The sequence below is a fragment of the Sprattus sprattus genome (assembly GCF_963457725.1).
Source record: "Sprattus sprattus genome assembly, chromosome: 19".
Taxonomy (NCBI): Eukaryota; Metazoa; Chordata; class Actinopteri; order Clupeiformes; family Clupeidae; genus Sprattus; species Sprattus sprattus.
This window is the reverse complement of record NC_137917.1, coordinates 28,783,854-28,801,353: the sequence shown is the minus strand read 5'-3', so window position 1 is coordinate 28,801,353 and position 17,500 is coordinate 28,783,854. Positions and strand designations below refer to the sequence as shown.

At 49.5% G+C, this 17,500-nt stretch overlaps 2 protein-coding genes across 3 annotated transcripts in view; both read right to left on the bottom strand.

Annotated features, from left to right (window-relative positions):
• Positions 1-3,260: 3,260 nt before the first annotated feature.
• Positions 3,261-8,211, bottom strand: LOC308380757 (speriolin-like protein; the record flags this gene model as incomplete). Its single annotated transcript, XM_080858161.1, has 4 exons — positions 3,261-3,593; positions 4,368-4,492; positions 4,731-4,916; positions 8,052-8,211. The coding sequence occupies 4 exons, from the start codon at positions 8,209-8,211 to the stop codon at positions 3,261-3,263; spliced, it is 804 nt and encodes a 267-aa protein (XP_080714287.1).
• Positions 8,212-11,079: 2,868 nt separating this feature from the next.
• The window catches only part of rbm24b (RNA binding motif protein 24b), a 6,479-nt gene continuing 58 nt past the window's right edge, over positions 11,080-17,500 (bottom strand). The window contains exons 1-4 of one of the 2 annotated variants that reach the window (XM_080857889.1): positions 17,119-17,500; positions 15,947-16,070; positions 15,604-15,658; positions 11,080-11,787 (exon numbers count right to left, since the gene is read on the bottom strand). The exon at positions 17,119-17,500 is cut by the window's right edge and continues 58 nt beyond it. In XM_080857889.1, coding sequence (XP_080714015.1) covers positions 11,442-11,787; positions 15,604-15,658; positions 15,947-16,070; positions 17,119-17,286 — 693 coding nt within the window. In that variant the 5' untranslated portion in view covers positions 17,287-17,500 and the 3' untranslated portion in view covers positions 11,080-11,441. Of the gene's footprint in view, positions 11,788-15,603; positions 15,659-15,946; positions 16,071-17,066; positions 17,076-17,118 lie in introns of those variants that run through there. The other variant, XM_080857890.1, reaches the window with a different exon arrangement.

The window sequence follows — 17,500 nt, the reverse complement described above, 5'->3', positions numbered from 1 at the left end:
CGCAAATGCCATCATCGCTGTACTGGCGTCGGACGTCCTGACACAGATACGGTTTTAGGCGACTATGAAGTGGGTCACTGAGCCTCACCTTTAAAAGGAGCCATTAAAAACAGCAACCAGTCATCGCGTCAGCGGGATATAATCTAACGGCAAACCAGTACACCACATTTCACAACACAGACGCCGTCACAGTCAGCCGTACCTTACACGGTCCAGGAAGCGGGAATCCGAACAGACGCGAATCAGCGGGGTAAAACAGCTAGCCTACCTAACTAACCGCAGAGTGCTGCTGCCTCTACGTGATCGATACCCCCGTTTACATTTCCCCGCGGCGAGGCTGGTTCGGTGACGAGACACACGCTAGGCGTTAGGCGGGTGGTGTGTTGGGCTCGGGGTGGGACGGCAGCGGTTAGAAAAGGGAGCGAGATAAAGACGGTGAATGTTGCTGTTCTGCGAGTTAATCCAGTCGCCACCATCTGTACGCTTCTACTAATCGCTCGCTAGTGTAGTCAACGGAAAATGCCTGAAGTCTCTGCATGCATCGCGGTTACTGGGGCAAACGGCTCGAAACGGAGGTCGGCGTCGTGCCGCTGCCTAGTAACACACAGATGTAGAACAGCCTCTCTGATGCGACGACCGGCAGACTGACGGAGCAGCCTCGCGAAAGACTTCAGTTCCTGAACACCGTCACCGCCACCGGCTCAGTCATCATCCCTCGGGCAGAGACCTTCTTCTGTGTTTACTTGACACAGGCTTGCTGGAAACGCCCCCAACATAAACAACTATGTGTGTTACTGAATGCTAGTTAACGTTAGCTAGATAGCGCAGCTGATCAGACCGATTACCGGTTAGCTAGCATGGCTGCGGGTAGGCTAGCTGACTATTCCGGTCCGGTTTACCGGGTCACTGCGGGCTCCGCTTGGGTTAGTTTAGCGGTGACGTGTTCACATGGGAAGCCCGCGCGCGAAAAGCTGGACAGGGGAGCCCAATATCCCGTGCCTCTTCCCACCCCGGACTGTAGCGGGGGGCGCGTTAGCCACAACTAGGTGCTAGCACCTCTGCTCTGTTTTCCTAGTTGTGGGTTTGTGGGTAGTAGTCGACTCAGCGCTAGCCGGTTAAGCTAATCAGAGAGTCAAGTTGCTAAGTGGCTAAGAACACAGCAGTAGTGAGTTCATGTGGTGAACCGGTCTCAAAATGAAACTAAACTAAATTCTATTTGGATGCAAAAGCATAAGAGAACAGGTCAGATTAGTCTTTAAAACATCAAAAGGAGGTGAACTCACGGTTACACACCCATGTTTTATCAGCAGTTGGGAACCTTTGACAGTTCGCTGCTTCCTGCCCAGTAACCTCCCTTACCTGCGGTAGTAACGTTCTCAGTAAACTCTGAATAACGTCAGTGTTAGCTCGCCACAGCATTTACATTTACTTTTTAAAATGTCTCAATCATAGGATATAAGGGGTTTGTCATGTCGACAAATTCTATAATTGAAAATGTTTACCGGGTCATAGTTAAAGTTTCTTGGACCAAAAGCGTGCTCGTCTCACCTCACCTGTAGCGCGCCAGCGGTTTCTTTAACAGGTACGAATCTAAGCAGCGAGCGTGCGCGCCTCGTCCTCGTGCACGGAGACTTACCTGAGCCACTTGAGCAACTGAGCTACAGCAGCTTCGCTGCTATTAAACTGAAGCTCAGGGACAACGGAGGATTCATGGATGATGCAGATTCAGATTCAGAGCTCAATCAATCACAATTATTTTATGTAACTACCTAATTATTTTATGTAACTACCTAATGTATTGTGGTGTCCAGCAAGCATATTGTGTGCGGGTGGTGTGTGTGTGTGTGGGTGGTGTGTGTGGGTGCGAGATGCAGAAACCCTTTCCATATTCAAATGGAGAATAAAGATACTCGTGAAAAATGCATCAAAAACCCGTCTCATGTCGCAATATTCTTCTCTTCTTCTTGCCCTGTGTCTTGTGCCCGCATACATAAGGCCGTAACCACTGTCTTGTTCAAGTTCAAGTATTTATTTGTCATATACACAGAAAAACAGAGTCAGACTGGGCATTGCAATTCTTAGGACAAGACACTGCACAACAACCTACCATAGCATAACATAAAATAACATAACATATAAGTACTCTGAACATAAATTCCATATATAAGGCCGTACCCTTAGTCTTGTGCCCGCATATATAAGGCTGTTGTGTCTTGTGCCCGCATATATAAGGCTGTTGTGTCTTGTGCCCGCATATATAAGGATGTTGTGTCTTGTGCCCGCATATATAAGGCTGTTGTGTCTTGTGCCCGCATATATAAGGCTGTTGTGTCTTATGCCCACATATATAAGGCTGCTGTGTCTTGTGCCCGCATATATAAGGCTGTACCCTGTGTCTTGTGCCCACATATATAAGGCTGCTGTGTCTTGTGCCCGCATATATAAGGCTGTACCCTGTGTCTTGTGCCCACATATATAAGGCTGTTGTGTCTTGTGCCCACATATATAAGGCTGTTGTGTCTTGTGCCCACATATATAAGGCTGTTGTGTCTTGTCCCCGTATATATAAGGCTGTTGTGTCTTGTGCCCGCATATATAAGGCCGTGCCCAGCTGCCATCTTGTGCCCGTGTTTGAGTGCTTGTGTCTGAGTAATCAACGGCTAAAAAGGTCAAAAGCACGACAGACTCTGCGTGATCAATATTGATCGATCAGTATTTATTCACAGTTCTGTTTCTCCTCCAGCCTGTGTTACCTGAGACACGTAGAGGAAGACGGAGAGACCACCTGCCTGTGTGTAGACAGGGGAGTGTGTGTGTCAGAGCTGTGTGTGTGTAGACTGGGGAGTGTGTGTGTCAGAGCTGTGTGTGTGTAGACAGGAGTGTGTGTGTCAGAGCTGTGTGTGTGTAGACTGGGGAGTGTGTGTGTCAGTGCTGTGTGTGTGTAGACCAGAGGAGTGTGTGTGTCAGTGCTGTGTGTGTGTAGACTGGGGAGTGTGTGTGTCAGTGCTGTGTGTGTGTAGACCAGAGAGTGTGTGTGTCAGTGCTGTGTGTGTGTGTAGACCGGGGAGTGTGTGTGACAGAGCTGTGTGTGAGCAGAAATGTAAACACTGGTGGATGAGGGAGTGTGTGTGAGAGAGCAAGAGAGTGTGTGTAAGAACAGGGGTCATGAGGCGTGACTACCACAGGAAGAGGCGTGTCTACCACAGGAAGAGGCGTGTCTCCCACAGGAAGGGGCGTGTCTCCCACAGGAAGGGGCGTGTCTACCACAGGAAGAGGGGTTTCCCGTCCTGGTGTGCCATGTAGCAGAGGCAGGTGTGGAGCAGCAGGACGTCCTTCAGCAGCCGGGCGGGGACGGTGTTGATCACGAGACGCCGCAGGACCTCCGGGCTGTCGTAACCGTGCCGACGGGCGCGCTGGGGGTCGGGACGCTGCCGCAGGATGCCGTAGGTGTTGACGATGACCTCCGTGAAGGCGGGGTGGAGCTCCGCGCTGTAGCCAATCCTGGACAGCCGCTCCAGAAGCTCCACCCAGCGCTCCGTCACCAGGGCCAGGAGAGCCTCGTCCACTTCACCCGTCACAGGGTGGGTGCACACCTGCTCAGGACACACACACACATTACACACACACGCATTACACACACACACCTGCCATAGGAGACACACACACATTACACACACACGCATTACACACACACACCTGCCATAGGAGACACACACACATTACACACACACACCCGTCACAGGGTGGGTGCACACCTGCCATAGGAGACACACACACACACACATCACATCACATACACACCTGCCCAGGAGACACACACACACACACCTGCCCAGGAGACACACACACACACCTGCCCAGGAGACACACATACACACCTGCCATAGGAGACACACACACACACACACACACACGTTACACACACACACCTGCCATAGGAGACACACACACACACACACACACACACACACGTTACACACACACACCTGCCATAGGAGACACACACACACACACACACACGTTACACACACACACCTGCCATAGGAGACACACACACACACACCACATCACATCACATCACATCACATACACACCTGCCCAGGAGACACACACACACACACCTGCCCAGGAGACACACACACACACCTGCCCAGGACACACACACATCACATCACATCACATACACACCTGCCCAGGACACACACACACATTACACACACACACCTGCCCAGGACACACACACACACATCACATCACATCACATACACACCTGCCCAGGACACACACACACATTACACACACACACCTGCCCAGGACACACACACATCACATACACAACACTGCCCAGGACACACACACACACACACCTGTGTGATCTTGTGGTGGATGTTCTGCACGGTGAATCCGTAGAGTCTGTGTTGCGTCTGGAACACGTGAGACAGAATCCTGCGGTCCAACTGGAACGCCATCTCACCCACCAGCCGCTCTGGGTCTGAGCAGGACACACACACACACACACACACACACACACACACACACACACACACACACACACAAACGCACGAAGATTCATACAGATCAGCCCACACATTGTGTGTGTGTCTGTGTGTGTGTGTTCGTGCGTGCGTGCGTGCGTGAGTGCGTGCATGCGTGTGTGTGTGTGTGTGTGTGTCCTGTGCGTGTGTGTGTGTGTCCTGCTGAGCCCACGCGATGACCTTTGCCCTCCTGACCTTTGACCTGCTGCACAGCGCTGTCCTGCTGGTCCTCGTCCAATCGCGGGCTCTTCAGCACGGACTTCCTGGCCGCTGCAGTGATCTCCATGGGAGACGATGTTCTGAGTGGAGCCTTCAGGAGGCCGCTAGTGAAGGAGCCCTCGTCCAGCGTGGCGTCCCAGGTTACCACACTGCTCTTCACCTCTGGGGGGGGGCGGGGGGGGGAGGAGGGGACAGGAGGAGAGGAGAGAAGAGAGGAGAGGAGGGGAGGAGAAGAGGAGAGGAGGAGAGGAGGAGGGGAGGAAGGGAGAGGAGAGAGGAGGAGAGGAGAGGAGAGGAGGAGAGAAGGAGAGGAGGAGAGGAGAGGAGGAGAGGAGGAGGGGAGGAGGGGAGAGGAGAGAGGAGGAGAGGAGAGGAGGAGAGGAGGAGAGGAGGAGAGGAGGGGAAGAGAAGAGGAGAGGAGGAGGGGAGGAGGGGAGAGGAGAGAGGAGGAGAGGAGAGGAGAGGAGAGGAGGAGAGGAGGAGAGGAGGGGAAGAGAAGAGGAGAGGAGGAGAGGAGGAGGGGAGGAGGGGAGAGGAGAGAGGAGGAGAGGAGAGGAGAGGAGGAGAGGAGGAGAGGAGGAGAGGAGGGGAAGAGAAGAGGAGAGGAGGAGTGGAGGAGGGGAGAGGAGAGAGGAGGAGAGGAGAGGAGAGGAGGAGAGGAGGAGAGGAGGGGAAGAGAAGAGGAGAGGAGGAGAGGAGGAGGGGAGAGGAGAGAGGAGGAGAGGAGAGGAGAGGAGGAGAGGAGGAGAGGAGGGGAAGAGAAGAGGAGAGGAGGAGAGGAGGAGGGGAGGAGGGGAGAGGAGAGAGGAGGAGAGGAGAGGAGAGGAGGAGAGGAGGAGAGGAGGAGAGGAGGGGAAGAGAAGAGGAGAGGAGGAGAGGAGGAGGGGAGGAGAGGAGGAGGGGAGGAGAGGAGGGGAAGAGAAGTGGAGAGGAGGAGAGGAGGAGGGGAGGAGAACAGGAGGAGAAGAGGCGGAGGAGGAGAGGAGGAGGGGAGGAGAGAAGAAAGAAGATGAGGAGGAAAAGGTTGGGGAGACGGTGTTTACATCACACTGGACCTCCACTTACATGCTAATACGTTAAAGGTACAGTTCTCAATTATGGCAAATGTTTTTATTCTTTTTTTATATACAGCCGCGGAAAAAATTAAGAGACCACTTCAAAATTATCAGTTTCTCTGGTTTTACTGTTTATTGGTATGTGTTAAAGTAAAATGTACATTTTAGTTTTATTCTATAACCTACTGGCAACATTCCTACCAAATTTCAAATAAAAATATTGTCATTTAGATCATTTATTTGCAGAAAAATGACAATTGGTCAAAATAGCAAAAAAGATGCAGTGTCTTCAGATCTCGAATAATGCAAAGAAAACAAGCTCATATTAATTTTTAAACTACACAATACTAATGCTTTAACTTAGGAAGAGTTCAGAAATCAATATTTGGTGGAATAACCTTGATTTAAAATCACAACTTTCATGTGTCTTGGCATGCTCTCCACCAGTCTTTCACATTGCCGTTGGGTGACTTTATGCTACTCCTGGCGCAAGAATTCAAGCAGCTCGGCTTCTTTTCATGGCTTGTGACCATCCATCTTCCTCTTGATCACATTTCAGAGTTTTTTTTATGGGATTCAGGTCTCGAAATTGGGCTGGCCATGACAGGGTCCTGATCTGGTGATACTCCATCCACACCTTTACTGGCCTGGCTGTGTGGCATGGAGCATTGCCCTGCTGGAAAAAACACTTCTCAGAGTTGGGGAACATTGTCAGAGCAAAAGGAAGCAAGTTTTTCTTCCGGGACAACGTTGTACTTTGCCTGGCTGAGGTTTGTAAAAGACCATAAGGATTGAACCAAAGCCGACTGGAGGGTCTCCTAGTTCGTCTTCTCTGATGAGTCCAATTTCACAGTAGGTGCAAGACTCTGTGGCTTGTAGGCCTCTCCAGGTCTCTGTCTAACCATCAGACGACCATGTGTTGGGCAAAGCTGAAAATTGGACTCATGGAGAGACTGGTGGAGAGCATGCCAAGACACATGAAAGTTGTGATTTTAAATCAAGGTTATTCCACCAAATATTGATTTCTGAACTCTTCCTAAGTTAAAGCATTAGTATTGTGCAGTTTAAAAATGAATATGAGCTTGTTTTCTTTGCATTAATCGAGATCTGAAGACACTGCATCTTTTTTGCTATTTTGACCAATTGTCATTTTTCTGCAAATAAATGATCTAAATGACAATATTTTTATTTGAAATTTGGTAGGAATGTTGCCAGTAGGTTATGTAACAACCTACTTCAACACATACCAATAAATAGTAAAACCAGAGAAACTGATAATTTTGAAGTGGTCTCTTAATTTTTTCCGCGGCTGTATATAGATCTGAGCTCAACAGCCAATCAAATTACTGTACACTCCTTCCCATTACTGCCCCTGAAGTAAGGCTTTGATTGGCCGGAATGTGGACACCTCATACATTTAGGAAGAGAGTCACTGTCATCATCAACTGGTCCTATTTGACATGTAGGAGTACTTATTGGGACGCATAAGGAAACTCAAGCTAATCTCTTTCAGGGGAAAAGAGCACAGTTGTGTTTCGTCCGCTAGCTTTGAAAACAGCTTTTATTCCTGTTGGTCTGTAGAGAAGAACCCCAGCCCAGTTCACATACACCACACACACACACACACACACACACACACACACACACACACACACACACACACACACACACACACCAGCACTGAGCACTGGAGCCACATAAACCACAGGCCAGGAGATAACTGTGACGTAAGCAGCTAGAACGTTAACGCAAACTCTTCACAAAACACCGAACGTTAATCAGCTAAATAGTAGCAGCCTATACACCCGTTATTGTTATTAAGCTCATGTTTAGCCTGCTAAATAGTGTAGCGATGTCACTGTCGGTCATGTGGCCCAGACACACCCGTGGCTACACCCCTGGATTGGACCTTCACACTTACAGTCCCCGAACATTCACTTCTGAGGGGGATTGGACCTTCACACTTACAGTCCCCGAACATTCACTTCTGAGGGGGATTGGACCTTCACACTTACAGTCCCCGAACATTCACTTCTGAGGGGGATTGGACCTTCACACTTACAGTCCCCGAACATTCACTTCTGAGGGGGATTGGACCTTCACACTTACAGTCCCCGAACATTCACTTCTGAGGGGGATTGGAAGGGCCATATCTGTTTCATTGCAGATCTCTGGCACCCTCTAGTGGAACATGTGGCTTACTGCATAGATGAAATGTGCGAAGCCGCTCAGAACAACACACCTAATGGGCCGTGATCGATGGACACGTCAGTGCCGTAGAGTTTGGATCGGAGGGTCTGGTTCTCCTTCATGAGTCCCAGCATCAGCTTCAGGTCGTCGTTCTCCTGCCGCAGTTTATCGTTCTGTAGCCGCAAGGACACGTGGCTCTCCTCCGGATCCATCCGGTAACCTGAGCGCGCTCCTCAGGCAAGGTCCACTTTGAGAACTCTCCGCTAGTTTTGTAATTTGCGATTTTGCGAGTTATGCAAATTCAAAATAAAACTATCGAGAATGTGGAATGTAAGCCGCACAGGCTAGACCTTCTGACCTACGTGGAAATCTCGTAGGCCTGAATCCCTGACGCCATTATGATGTCAAACTTGTGCGTAAGCGTGTGCGTAATAACCGCTATTGTTGATCATGTCCGCATATGTTGAGCTGGCGGGGCCAGCCTGCCTATTTATATTGACTTAAGTACTATATTGACTAACCCTTTGACAATACAGCATTGACTGGCGTATTTATGTATTTATTTCTGTCCGCCGTGGGTGTCACTATTTTGGCGTCGTTCAGTTGTGGAGAGCGCGCGGACCTTTTAGTACCACAGACAGCAGCTGTGGACGCATCCGGCCCGTCACGCGCTCCGCGATGGAGGAGCGTCGTGAATGCACCGGGAAAGGAGATGTGTGTATTTAATAATGTTCTGAATCATGGTCACCCAGTAGCACAAGTTGACACACGAGTATACACTCCCACCACCGCGGAATTATCTGTTTTTAGATTATACCGACCGGGCCTTAACTTGTGTAAAACACACACATCGCATCGGCTATTATCACAACAGCAACAGATACACTGACAACAGATCATCCAAAAGCATTGCTTTCATCTGTGAAGTTTCTATAATGTCTATAATGTATAACTCGTAGGCCTATAGGCTAGCACAACATAAATGTTTAACTCGCGAGGAAAGAGCGGCTCCGCCTGTGACAACTGTCTTTTCGAAACTTCATACCGACCTGAAGCTGAAACATAACACACACACACAGACACACACAAACACACACACACACAGACACAGACACACACACACACACACACACACACACACACACAGACACACACACTCCCTGCCAAAGATGGCTGGCATCACCTGGCGCCTAGGTAATAAATCTTAGGCACACACGTTGCCAGTGACGTTTATAGACACAGCACATGCCCTCCCACCCTGCGGACACCGACACGAGATCATCCATACTCTCTCATCTTTGCCATACCATCACAGAAAACACACACACACACACACACACACCTCTGCCATACCATCACAGCACACACACACACACATCTCTGCCATACCATCACAGCACACACACACACACACACACACACATCTCTGCCATACCATCACCATACATGGATCCTGCTCAGTGCCACACCCTTACCCACCTCGGGCGCGGGCATTCTATAAACGATTGTGGGGGGGGTGAAAAAAGAGTTCCAGAAGTGTTCTAGGTCATAAAGAAAGAGTTCTAGAACCTTCCATTGTTCTTCCTCTTGGTGCAGTTCAGTTCAGTGCACTTGGAATCTTGAGATCTCACCGGAACTGATGTCTGTGGCTGGAGAGGCTCACAGAAATGTGTGTCTCATTAGAGTTAGTGTGTGTGTGTGTGTGCTTCCCTTCCTCCAGAGCTGCAAGCTTTCACACACACACACACACATCATTATTCACCACAATAGTATGCCATAAGGAGATGCAGATGCAGATAGGTATGTTTGTAAGATTTATTTGATTTGATTCTTAAATGATAATTTCCTCTGAACATGAGAATGTAAAAGTACACTTTCAGTGGCGTGAGGGAAGAAACCAAACTCACGGGACATCTGCTAAAGAAAATGTCCTCTTGACAAGTTTGTCTCCTCAGAAAATGTTCAAGTATAAAATTGACAATCGGTGTAAAATACCTTATTTCCACAAAATTAATAATGGAGCAAACATCATCCCTCTTTAGAGTGTGTGTCTCCCCGTGTGTGTGTGTGTGTGTGTGTGTGAGTGTGTGTGTGTTTTAGAGGGTACACATGGGAGCTATTTCAAGTACATTCTCCCAGCAACACAAAGGTCTCTTATTTCAGGAGGTTCACTACTCGCACAGAGGTGTCCCTAAACCACGTGCCTGAAATACCCCCCTGATCTGATGGACGCTGGCAGCCGTGTGTAGGTCTCCGTTTGGCCCCTAGGGGGCATGAGACACACAATCCCAACCTGAGCACTCCTGAGAAAAATATAAAACTAACTTAGACAATGCTTCCCTACTGCAGACACACACACACACACACACAATTTAAAATATAAAACTTACTTAAACAATGCTCCCCTACTGCTGACACACGCATTATAAAATGATAGCAGGAGAAAATCTGCTCTCCAAAACGGCATTAAAGCTTTAAAGCTTTAGTAATAAAACTAGAGCTTCGGACGCCCTCCCTATCCTCCCCCTCCCTATCCCGACCCCCCACAACCCGCCATGACTGTTTCTTTATAGAACATTCCCCCTATATATAAACGTCTCTGTCTATATCTGTGTGTCTGTGCCTGTGTGTGTGTGTGTGTGTGTGTGTGTGTGTGTGTTGGATGTATGCCCCAGGGAAAAGCTGTCGTCAGGTTTCACTTGAACTCCCATCAAGTTGCTTTGGTATGTACACACACGCACGCGAACACACACACACACACACACACACACACACACACACACACACACACACACACACACACACACACACACACGGCCAAGTGTGGTGCTGTGAAACACATTCACATAATGTCACATAATGTCACGTACAGTACAGTCACAGCATCCTTAGACTCATGTTTCGATCAGAAACAAACAAACAAACAAACAAACGTATTGTTTACGGAGCCCAACATGAAACAAATAACAACAAACATCTGTAGAGATGCACAAACATAAATTAAATTCCTACTAAATAAATATTAAATACTGTGAAGAAAACAAAGACATACATCTTAATCATTCTAATGAGAGCAAACATGACAGTCAAATCTTCATTTTATTCCGAGCCTGAGCACCTCTGCCAGGCTGGAACCCAAAGAGAGAGTGTGTGTGTGTGTGTGTCTGTGTGTGTGTGTGTGTGTGTGTGTATGCCTGAGCACCTTTGCCAGGCTGGAGCCCAAAGGGAGAGTGTGTGTGTGTGTGTGTGTGTGTGTGTGTGTGTGTGTGTGTGTGTGTGTGTGTGTGTGTGTGTGTGTGTGTGTGTGTGTGTGTGTGTGTGTATGCCTGAGCACCTTTGCCAGGCTGGAGCCCAAAGGGCTCATCCCTCATTTCCTGCTTATTCCTCCATTTCCTTTGATGTGTGTGTGTGTGTGTGTGTGTGTGTGTGTGTGTGTGTGTGTTCACTGCATGCGGTCCGTCTGCATCTGATGAGGCTGGTACTGGCTGAACGCGGCGGCTGCGTTGGCACTCTGGGGGGCGGGCGACTGCAGGGGCTGCTGCACGGCGTAGCCGTACCCTCCTGAGGCCACGTACCCGGCGGGCGCAGGAGAGGCAGCGAAGGGGTACTGCTCGTAGGCGGCGGCCGTGGCGGCGGCGGCAGCGGAGTACTGGGCGTAGGCGGCGCCGGAGTAGTCCAGGTAGGGGGAGGCAGCGGCGGCCGCTGGGCTGGCACTGGGCGGCTGCACGTGGGGGATCACCATGCTGGGCTGGACGAACGCCTGCGGGTACATGTAGTGCGCCGGGATCCTGCAGCACAGGGGGGTCAGAGGGCAAGGGGTCAGAGGGCAGAGAGTGTCAGCGTACGCTCCCACACACACACAATCACACACACACACACACACACACACACACACACACACACACACAGACACTCACACACACACACACACACACAGACACTCTCTCTTTGGTCAGAGTGTGTCAGCGTACGCAGCAGCTCAGGGCAAACAGAACACGCTCTCCCACACACACACACACACACACACACACACACACACACACACACACACACACACACACACACCAGCACTGAAGCCCCAGGAACAGCAGGGCTACTGGGTATATGGGGGGGTTACTGGGTATAGGGTTGCCATAACAACACAGAGAGGCAGACCTGCAGTCATCCAACATCCCTAAAGGTGTTCTGGTTCTGAAGTAGTTGAGGCTGTGTGTTACAAGTGTGTGTGGGTGGTGTGTGTGTGTGTGTGGGTGTGGGTGTATTTCTGGTGGTGTTCAAATGTAAATTAAGTTGTGATGGTTTTAGAGTTGAAGGTGTGCTAATCGTGGTGTTTAAGGTGTGAGTGGTGAGTGTAAGGTGTGTGTGTGTGTGTGTGTGTGTGTTCTCTAGCATTAGCGAGTTGAGCTCCCTCATGGCAACCCTATAGAGTCTGCAGCCTAAGCACACCGTGACTGGCTCGACACACTCGACACACTCCAACACACTCCAACACACGTAGCTCAGAAGTCGGTGATTACTGAAGCAGGCGTCACACAACCAAAATAACCAAATACACCCCAAAACACCAAACTAAGGAAAACACTGCAAACTACCAAACACACCAGAAAACCAAAACACTAGAACCGCAAACCAAACCCAGAAAACCAAAACACTACAACCGCACACCGCAAACCAAACCCAGAAAACGCAGAACACCAAACACTCCAACCAAACCCTAAGAACCCCCACCAGAGCTGGACAAAAACACAAGTGTGTGTGTGAGAATGGAGAGGGAAGTGTATGCAAGTCACTGTTGTGCTGACTTCAACACGTGTGTCTGTGTGTGTGTGTGTGCCTCAGTGTGCGTGTGCGTGTGTGTCTGTGTGTGTGTGTGTGTGTTTGTGCCTCAGTGTGTGTGTGTGTGTGTGTGCCTGTGTGTGTCTGTAAAGCGCGCGCGAGAGAGAGAGAGAGAGAGAGAGAGAGAGAGAGAGAGAGAGAGAGAGAGAGAGAGAGAGAGAGAGAGAGAAAGAAGTTATGATGGCTCTTTGTATCTGGGCAGTTTTTGCTTTATGAACTGAGGGGAACGTCCCAGCAACATGCAGAACAACAGGTGTTAGAGTGTTATATCTGTCCTCACACACACACACACACACACACACACACACACACACACACACACACACAACAAGAGTGACAAGAGGGTCTGGAGTGGCTATTTTCAGCCACCCTGACATTCTAGAAGGACAGCAAGGGTGCCATAGCTAATGTGGGTACACACACACACACACGCACACACACACACACACACACACGCACTGCAACTCATCCTCATGTCTGCCAAGAGGTCTGCCATCCTTTCAGAAGTTTGTTCTGTTAGCTTTAGCTAACAGGTCTAGTACTTGCGCTCCAGCTAACAGCTCTACTGCTAGCGCTCCAGCTAACAGCTTTACTTCTAGCGCTCAAGCTAACAGCTCTACTGCTAGCGCTCCAGCTAACAGCTCTACTGGTAGCGCTCCAGCTAACATCTCTACTGGTTGCGCTCCAGCTAGCAGCTCTACTGCTAGCGCTCCAGCTAACAGCTCTACTGCTAGCGCTCAAGCTAACTGCCCCACCCGGCCTCACTGTTAGCCAGAAGCTCCCCCTTCTATGGTCATTCTCAGCTTGATGCACGGCAACACGCACAACACACACACACACACACACACACACACACACACACACACACACGCTCATGTGTCTTGGCGTCTTTGGGACACTCAGTGATGTGTCTAAAGTTCAAGGCTAAATAAAGGTCCTTTTGTAAATCACCACAACACATGGGTAATCTCTGGGCTTTGGGAATGTGTGTGTGTGTGTGTGTGTGTGTGCCACCTGTTGCCAGTGTGTCTGTTGGGATCCATCACTCCTCCAGTGGCACACACACACACACAAACACACACACACACACACACACACACTCCTGCAGTGGTACACAAGGCCTGCTGCTGCAGCTGCTCATGCCCTGTGAATCTGAGATCAACACCCTATTTGGGTACATCTCTTCTCTCTCTTCATCCCTCCATCTTTCCCCTCGGCCATTACCTCTCCATCCCTCTCTCCATCCCTCTGTCCTCCCATCTCTTTCTCTCTCCATCCTAACATGGCAGCGTTTAAGGTTAGGTTAATGGTGTTAGGGTGATGTAGAGGGTGACCCAAGAGAGTGAACTTTAGGGTTTGGGGCGGAGTGATCGCCTCAGGATCTCCATGGCAACAGTTTCACGGCAACAGCAATCAGACGGTGATGTTACCCACAGATACAGGTGAGGTCACACTCTGCAGCTAAATAAACCCTCCGAGCACATCACAACACACACACACACACACACACACACACACACACACACACACACACACACACACACACACACACACACAGACACACACACACCCTCCACCATCACCTCAAGTCCACTATCCTCTCTGAGTAAGTGTCTCAAAGCCACACCAAACCAGTCCAACACACACAGCAGTCCACTGCCCTGACAGTGGACATGAAAAACACACACACACACACACACACACACAACTGGAATCTCCAAACTGAAACAGCACCCATGCAGCCAGTCACCGTGTAGTTTGTTTGTGTGCTTGAGTTCTAGGAACACACACACGGGCTTGGCCTGACAGAACACTCGGCCTCCGCTAGTCCTCAAGCCAGCCTGTCAGATCAGAGAGAGGTGAATTAAACATCACAGCAGCCAATCAGAGCAGAGAGAGGTGAATTAAACATCACAGCAGCAGCCCATCAGATCAGAGAGAGGTAAATTAAACATCTCAGGAGCCTATCAGATCAGAGAGAGGTGAATTAAACATCACAGCAGCCTATCAGATCAGAGAAAGGTGAATTAAACATCACAGCAACCTATCAGATCAGACGGAGGTGAATTAAACATCACAGCAGCCTATCAGATCAGAGAGAGGTGAATTAAACATCCCAGCAGCCTATCAGATCAGAGAGAGGTGAATTAAACATCCCAGCAGCCTATCAGATCAGAGAAAGGTGAATTAAACATCATCACAGGCAATCAGGTTGGAGACAGGTGAGGTATGCTCCAGTGCGTCCACCTGAAGAACCGCTTCCTAAACAGGGAACACCTGACATCACACACCTGACATCACACACCTGACATCACACACCTGACATCACACACGAGATATCACACACCTGATAAAAACTATTAACACCTCACACATCACACACCTGACAAATACAACGCACACAGAAAGACATCACACAGGGCCAGACATTTGACACATTCGTCATGATACGTGAAACGTCATGATCAGGATGTGTGTGTGTTGACAAGAGAAACGTCATGATCAGGATGTGTGTGTGTTGACGAGAGAGACGTCATGATCAGGATGTGTGTGTGTTGACAAGAGAAACGTCATGATTCAGGATGTGTGTGTGTTGACAAGAGAAACGTCATGATCAGGATGTGTGTGTGTTGACATGATTCAGGATGTGTGTGTGTTGACAAGTGAAACGTCATGATCAGGATGTGTGTGTGTTGACATGATTCAGGATGTGTGTGTGTTGACAAGTGAAACGTCATGATTGAGGATGTGTGTGTGATGTCACCTACCCATAAGGCCTCTGGATGAATGCTGGGTGGATTTGGGGCATTCCGAAGGAGAACCCTGCAACAAGAACAGCCAGGATTGGTGGAGAGTAACACACACACACACACACACACACACACACACACACACACACACACACACACACACACACACACACACACACACACACACAAACACACACACACACACACGTCAGTTGAATCACATGAAGTATTCATGGCTGCAGGACCCTAGATTTATAATGAGTCAGAGCACCACACTACACTGACTATCACACTAGCTAGAGTGTGAGTGTGTGTGTGTTGTGTGTGTGTGTGTGTGTGTGTGTGTGTGTACCAGCCTTACCTGGCTGCATGACGCGAGGCTTTGCCCCCAGGTAAGCCAGGTTGACGTTGGCCTTGCGGCCATCGATGATGGGGTTAGGGTCCTTACAGGCTCGGTCTGCTGACGCACGGTCTCCCATGGTCACCTGCACACACACACACACACACACACACACACACACACAGAAGACATTCAGTACAGGGCAGAGGACTGCCACTCCAGCTGTATTTAGAGCCCAGGGGTCTGAGTATGACACAGAGGGAACCAAAGCAGGGGAGGGAGGGGAGGGGAGCGGCTGCTCAGAGCGCTTATAGAACTCTGGATCATGGGAGATGGAACGCTAATAGAACTCTGGATCATGGGAGATGGAACGCTAATAGAACTCTGGATCATGGGAGATGGAACGCTAATAGAACTCTGGATCATGGGAGATGGAACGCTAATAGAACTCTGGATCATGGGAGATGGAACGCTAATAGAACTCTGGATCATGGGAGATGGAACGCTAATAGAACTCTGGATCATGGGAGATGGAACGCTAATAGAACTCTGGATCATGGGAGATGGAACGCTAATAGAACTCTGGATCATGGGAGATGGAACGCTAATAGAACTCTGGATCATGGGAGATGGAACGCTTGGAACAGCTCACGGGGGCACCGTGCCACTGACACGGAATGCACACCGGGATACCGACGCCTTCATCAGGTCACAGAGCCGCGAGGTTATGGTTGATTCAGTTTAGACTACAGGGAACAACTCGGCCCACACCTGACCACAGATCACACCCTCGCCCACACACACACACACACGCGTCTCTCTCTCTCTCTCTCTCTCTCTCTCTCTCTCTCTCTCTCTCTCTCTCTCTCCAACTTCAGCTCCAAGCGCAACTCCACAATTACACAGTCCAGTGTTAACCTTTCACTACCCCTAACCAACACACACCACAGGGGAAAGTGCACTCTTAATTTACGCTTTAACTCACAATTTATATTAAACTGTTGCTCGGGTTAAAGTGAGTATTCCAGCTCACACAATGGTGTTATAATATTCCTAAAGAGTATTTTCCGTCGCTTTTATAGTAAAGCAGTTTTTTTCCTAAGGGCTATGGATATATGGATGACAGGATTGGGCTACTTACGAATCCATATCCCCTTGACTAACACACACACACACACACACACACTACTTACGAATCCATATCCCCTGGACTTCCCGGTCTGTCGATCCGTGATCACGACAGCTTCTTCGATCTCCCCAAACACCTCGAAGTACTTCCTGAGGCTCGAGTCGGTCGTGTGGTACGGCAGGCCACCGACAAAGATCTTCGTGTAAGTGGTGTCCTTCTGACTGGAGTGCATCTTCTGGCTACGGGATCACCGCGCGGGTGTGATATCAGTCAACTACCGAAAAGTGTTTCCAAAACAAACTTTTAGGGGACTTGCATGGAGTGTCTGGTGGCCTCGCAGTGGTGGTGGTAGTGTGTAGGCTTGTCGTTCCGCCGTAGGCTCGTGCACCTGTTAACTTGCCACCCGTTTAATTTCTGACAGCGTTGCCCTTGAATGAAAAGTCGCG